The sequence below is a fragment of the Triticum urartu genome, chromosome 3 (assembly GCF_003073215.2).
Source record: "Triticum urartu cultivar G1812 chromosome 3, Tu2.1, whole genome shotgun sequence".
NCBI lineage: Eukaryota > Viridiplantae > Streptophyta > Magnoliopsida > Poales > Poaceae > Triticum > Triticum urartu.
This window is the reverse complement of record NC_053024.1, coordinates 465,073,685-465,080,185: the sequence shown is the minus strand read 5'-3', so window position 1 is coordinate 465,080,185 and position 6,501 is coordinate 465,073,685. Positions and strand designations below refer to the sequence as shown.

The 6,501-nt window shown below is 41.9% G+C and overlaps 1 protein-coding gene across 1 annotated transcript; it reads right to left on the bottom strand.

The window, feature by feature from the left end:
• Positions 1–1,221: 1,221 nt before the first annotated feature.
• Positions 1,222–3,564, bottom strand: LOC125544362. Its single transcript, XM_048708025.1, has 6 exons — positions 3,206–3,564; positions 3,007–3,037; positions 2,827–2,901; positions 2,243–2,369; positions 1,990–2,065; positions 1,222–1,516 (listed from the first exon to the last, which is right to left on the bottom strand). The coding sequence occupies exons 1-5, from the start codon at positions 3,243–3,245 to the stop codon at positions 2,030–2,032; spliced, it is 309 nt and encodes a 102-aa protein (XP_048563982.1). The 5' UTR covers positions 3,246–3,564; the 3' UTR covers positions 1,222–1,516; positions 1,990–2,029.
• Between the last annotated feature and the right edge of the window lie 2,937 nt (positions 3,565–6,501).

The window sequence follows — 6,501 nt, the reverse complement described above, 5'->3', positions numbered from 1 at the left end:
TCGCATGAGGTTCGCTGTACCCACGAACCCCGCAGACGTAGCATACGGATCACGTAGTATCTCGGAGAGGGGGATACGTGCAGGGTTGGGAGGACGTGTACGGTCACTAGCCTCAGACATACGCATATTTTTGCTAAAATAAACATGTGCCGGTGATTATGAAGAGGCTAAACATTTCAAGCGACAAAGAAAACGATTTTTTCAGCCATATACAGGGATGAAGATCAGCTCAAGACAGGCCCAGACAATAGGCGTGATTCTGCGGGAAAGCACGACAGGAGCCACAAAAGTAAGAAAAATCCCCGCAAAACGAGTGCAACTTCCCAATGTGCCACAATACTTTTTGCGTCGAAACTTTTTCTTTAATTTCCATTTGCATGCGAACTAGCAGTACTACTACGCGCAAAATCGCAGGGCCGCCAAGGAAATGGGAACCCAAAAGTTTTCTGCTCTACTACTCTCTTTCTAGACGCAAGAGCTATATCCGAGAGGGAAAAATGAAAATAAAAGTAACCCCTCTTTTCCCATTCCCTCTCTATTGCATGGGTGGAAGAACTAAAATAGAGGATTCTGAAGAAAAAAAGGGCCTTCGAAATCAAATTAAATAGAGGATTCTGAAAAAGGGACATTCAAAATCAATTTTTTTGTGTAGCGCAAAGGAGCTGTGATTTCTGCTTATTCCTATAAAACATGAAAAATTACAAAGAAGCACATGCGTTGGATCGAACCAACGACCACATGCTTGAATCTAGCGAGGCTAGCCAGCCTAGCTAGCGAGTACGGTGGCAAATCTTTTTTAAAAAAGACTTTCAACATTTTTATAATATATGTTGAACAAAATTTATAATAAAGTGAACTTTTTTGCGAAACATACTGAACAAATTTAAAATACACAAAATGAACATTTTATAGTATACATTGAACAATTTCTTAATATACGATGAACAAAATTTAAATGCACAATGAACAATTTTATAAAATACAATGAACATTTTTGTAATATATGATGAACATTTTTATAATGCAAGGTGAACTATTTCATAATATACAATGAACATTTTCTTAATACAATGAAGATTTTTGTAATACGTGGTGAACTTTTAATAGAACTAGATGATACCCCGCGCGTTGCTGTGGAACATTTTAAGCAATAACATTAGAGTATGTTAGCTACATGTAGCTTATTCTTTTTCTAAACATGGTAGCATGAAACATGAGAGATAAATGATCAGTAATTATAATTATTACTATACAACAACAATTCCTGACGTTTTTTCATGTCTGACAAACATATGGAACTACTACATCCATAATCTAGCTAATTGAGAGCAATTAATCTTCACATCAATATGTCATCAGATATAACTATATACAAAGTTTGGACATATGAAGGTTCTGCTAGCCTTAAAGACTACATGTACATCTTGCAAAAAATATATGCTTGACAGATCTACAGGTGTCCTCACTTCAAGCTTTGTCTCAAGGTTCTGCTAGGCTAAAATGTTACATGTACATCCTGCAAAAAAAAGACACGCTTGATAGGTCTACATGCGTCCTTGCTCCAAGCATTCTCTATAATAGTGGGAAATATCTAGGCTATATGGTTAACTATAAATGTTAGATAAGTGAACAAATACAAATTGAGAGATAGGTACAGAAGGGAAAAAGCGATACAACCATATATTTATCAAGGAAAAGCCTAGATTCAACTAACTTGGTAGTATATTCAGCAGACTTAGCACATAAAAAAATAATCTTTTGGAAGGCATATATGTTGTCCTAATAGGCGAGAAATGACAGCTGACAATATAGTAATTAAAGCATAAACATGTATTACTAACATCAGTAACAAATTGACGGAAAATGAAAATCAGAATATCTTCACACAAACCGCAAAATCATAAATAGTTAGGTTCAACATCATGTGATTGGACAATACCGACGCTTGAAACATCAAGAATATTTACACCACGCAAGATCATTACTCACCTGGTTGTTTAAGTAATCATATCACGCATCTTCTAGACATTCAGATAACCCCAATAACAAACAATAGAGCAGTTTTCTGCGAGATCAAATTAGTTCCTTATCAAGGAAGCCATATAAAGTTATGAACCATTAAAAATGAAAGAACTAATTTACCGTGATAAACTTATGCACAAACGCAAAGCTAAAATAGTTGATGTTTCAGTTTCTGTCTAAGAAAGAAAGATAGAAGAAGCAGGATCGGTCATCGACCTACCAGATCGTACAATGGCCAAGAGACGTTCAGTCCTATCATGCGGAAACCACGCTGCTTGCTGAGCTGAGAGTCGCTAAGATCACTTCCACCGCATGTACCAAAAATATGGGAAACTCCAACGCTTTGGCTGCACTCAGAAAACAACCAAAACTCAGACCTTACCATACAGATCACCCCCCATAAGTATGATATAGCAGCAGCAGAGACTTCCTAACTGGTGAGCAAAGAGAAAAATAATAGATGTGGGTGGCCCAAGGAATAGGATCTGAGGGAGGCCGGGAAGAAAATGAATGGGGTTCTGGTAGTGGCATACATATTGTAAACAAAATAGACATCGCTCTTGCTATCCCCATATTACATATCTATTTTTAAAAATGTGGAGAAACATACTTCATATTTGCATCAACCTAATCTGCAGTTGATGCTTGGGTCCAAACAATTACATGTGCTGTAAACATTCATAAATAAAATTAATTATGAAATCAACATTTTGCCAAAGCCACGTACAATCATAAGGCACATAGGGAACATGTGGAGAACAAAATGGTAATTCAATGTCTGTTGGATCTGTAACAATGTCTTGCCTGAAAACAACATGGCGAGAAGTACAGTTCCATGGAAGTGTAGTTATCCTGGTTAGATCTGTAACAATATCTAGCCTGCAAACAACGTGAAGAGAAGTAGAATTCCACATAAGTGTAGTTATCCAAACCAAATAGCATATCAAGATGAGCGATAGTACTGGATCATCTATTATCATTCACCTTATAGGTTGGGGGGAGATGAACATGCATCCTGCAGTTTCAGTTCGTGCAAAAAAAAATCAATTCGAAATTGTAGTCTATTAGGTCTGGAAGGGGATAAACTGCTCGCTCTCTCCTAGAAAAAAGGTAACTGCATAAATTTGGGGATTTGAGGATGGGATAACCAAGACAGGTATTCGTGGTCAATTTCCCCGTGTACCGCGAGCTCCTTGCGGTCGAGCTCGGCGGCGAGAGGTCATGGGAGGACCTTCTTCCCGTGTCTTGTAGTGCACTTGCTTGTGAAGGCACCTTGAATCATCGATGTCATATTTCTTTCTGCCTCACTTCGTGGATCTGGAGGAGGCAAAGCACGTGCCTCGTGGGTGCTTGCAGTCGAGCACGGATGAGGCGGCGGACCCAAGCAGTCGTGCTTGCAATTGCCGGTGGTATGGCGCTGCAGGAGAAGGAAAGGGGATGGAGAGGGACGAAGGAGAAAGAAGAGAGATGTGTGGTGGCCTGGTGGGGAGGGAGGGGGGGAGACGTACGACAGGAGAACATTGGTGGGCAGAGGGCGGTGGTGGGGATAGATACTGTAGATGCTGGTTATGACGGAAGAGGAGGCGATTAGGACGGAAGCGAAACCGATGCTGATGATGGGCTTGGGCTTCTTTCTTCTGTCTGGGAGTCGAGTCGATTGGGCTTCCATCGGTATTTAAGTTTGGAAAATGAAGCCCACAACACGCCACTTCTAAATGTCAACAAAAACTGGTTAAAAGGGTAAATAATTGATGATGTGGCACATTGCTGAGGTGGATAGGCTGCATGTTAAGAAAAATAGTTAGTGGGGATGAACTATTTAGGTATTATAGATACCCAATAAAGAGAAGAAGAACAAAAACAGAAAATATAAAAAGAAATATAAAAGAAAAGGATGAAAGGGGAAAAAGGAACCCGAAAAAAATACCAGAACAAAAAAATTGAAAACTGGGCAAAACAGTGAAAAACTGGAAGCAAAAACCCATACAAGAAAAACGAAAAACAAAAACGCAAGAAACAAGGAAACAGAAGCTAGCCAAATCCATACGTGGGCTGGCCCATGTGGTGACTCGCTTCAGCGAAGGGTCGTCCTTTTGATGCCTACGGGAGTCAAATAGGATCTGCCACTATATCTCGCCTGAAGCTAGAATTTTTCTTTTTCTGAGAAATCTCGCCACCTTTATTCATTCAAGACAACTCACATAGGTACAAGGTGAATGAAATATGCCCTAGAGGCAATAATAAAGTTATTATTTATTTCCTTATATCATGATAAATGTTTATTATTCATGCTAGAATTGTATTAACCGGAAACATAATATGTGTGTGAATACATAGACAAACAGTATGTCACTAGTATGCCTCTACTTGACTGGCTCGTTGAATCAAAGATGGTTAAGTTTCCTAGCCATAGACATGAGTTGTCATTTGATTAACGGGATCACATCATTAGAGAATGATGTTATTGACTTGACCCATTCCGTTAGCATAACACTTGATCGTTTAGTTTGTTGCTATTGCTTTCTTCATGACTTATACATATTCCTATGACTATGAGATTATGCAACTCCTGTTTACCGGAGGAACACTTTGTGTGCTACCAAACGTCACAACGTAACTGGGTGATTATAAAGGTGCTCTACATCACTTAAGCCTTGCAAGCATTGCAACTAATGAGTTAGTTGCGGGATGATGTATTACGGAACGAGTAAAGAGACTTGCCAGTAACGAGATTGAACTAGGTATTGAGATACCGACGATCAAATCTCGGGCAAGTAACATACCGATGACAAAGGGAACAACGTATGTTGTTATGCGGTTTGACCGATAAAGATCTTCGTAGAATATGTAGGAGCCAATATGAGCATCCAGGTTCCGCTATTGGTTATTTATCGGAGACGTATCTCGGTCATGTCTACATAGTTCTCGAACCCGTAGGGTCCGCACGCTTAAAGTTCGATGACGGTTATATTATGAGTTTATGTGTTTTGATGTATCGAAGGAGTTCGGAGTCCCAAATGAGATCGGGGACATGACGAGGAGTCTCGAAATGGTCGAGACGTAAAGATCGATATATTGGACGACTATATTCGGACATCGGAAAGGTTCCGAGTGATTCGGGTATTTTCGGGAGTACTAGGGAGTTACGGGAATCCGTATTGGGCCTTAATGGGCCATACGGGAAAGGAGAGAAAGGCCTCAAAGGGTGGCCGCACCCCTCCCCATGGGCTGGTCAGAATTGGACTAGGGAGGGGGACGCCCCCTTCCTTCCTTCTCCTTTTTCCTTCCCTTTCCTTCCCTCCTACTCCTACTACTTGGAAGGGCTCCTAGTTCTACTAGGAAAGGGGGAATCCTACTCCCGGTGGGAGTAGGACTCCCCTAGGGCGCGCCATAGAGAGGGCCGGCCCTCCCCCTCCTCCACTCCTTTATATACGGGGGCAGGGGGCACCCCAAAGACACAACAATTGATCTCTTGATCTCTTAGCCGTGTGCGGTGCCCCCCTCCACCATAATCCACCTCGGTCATATCGTAGCAGTGCTTAGGCGAAGCCCTGCGTTGGTAGAACATCATCATCGTCACCACGCCGTCGTGCTGACGAAACTCTCCCTCAACACTCGGTTGGATCGGAGTTCGAGGGACGTCATCGAGTTGAACGTGTGCAGAACTCGGAGGTGCCGTGCGTTCGGTACTTGATCGATCGGATCGTGAAGACGTACGACTACATCAACTGCGTTGTGCTAACGCTTCCGCAAACGGTCTACGAGGGTACGTAGACAACACTCTCCCCTCTCGTTGCTATGCATCACCATGATCTTGCGTGTGCGTAGGAAAATTTTGAAATTACTACGTTCCCCAACACAAGGTTTGGATTGTGAGGATTGCCCAACCAAATATGTCTACCTGTGCCTAGATTACAATCAAACTTGGCGAGATTGTGAGCCTCAAAATTAAATTTCCTACGCTCATGAACAAAAGAGCAAGAAATAAAACTATTACAATGACTCAATATTTCATATACCAACGCAACACTGGGACCTCCTGTCCCCCTGGTGATATCATTCACTACCTCTTGACAGTCCGAGGCCACCCAAATATTCTGCATCGCAAGATCATCGGCCAATGCCAAGCATAAGTCTCCAAAGGCTTCACGGCAAGCATAAGTCTCCAAAGTCAAAGGATCGTTGATTCCTTGAAAAATAACCGTCGATGAACCCATATATTGGCCTTCCTGGTTTCGGCATACTGCCGCGACCGCTCCTCCGCGCCGGGATCTCACTACTGCTCCATCCATGTTAACCTTCACAATGCCACTTCGGGGTGGTAACCACCGCTTCGGTTGTGCAGGTGTAATAGTACGTGTTATTTCATGCTCCCTCGTGTCATTCAGGTGACCTAGCTCATCGATGTAGTTGTTGACAAACGAAGTAGTCTGTTGCGGACTCTGAAAGATTGATTCATACATGGCCTTCCACCTAGCA

What these genes read in the sequence shown, in the direction of transcription:
- LOC125544362 (XM_048708025.1), bottom strand. Translation starts at nt 3,245, where the DNA reads ATGACCTCTCGCCGCCGAGCTCGACCGCAAGGAGCTCGCG. An exon ending in TCGACCGCAAGGAGCTCGCG is followed by an intron (nt 3,038 to 3,205) that starts GTACACGGGGAA and finishes CTGAAACTGCAG; the next exon opens with GATGCATGTTCATCTCCCCC. An exon ending in CTTGGCCATTGTACGATCTG is followed by an intron (nt 2,066 to 2,242) that starts GTAGGTCGATGA and finishes TTGATCTCGCAG; the next exon opens with AAAACTGCTCTATTGTTTGT.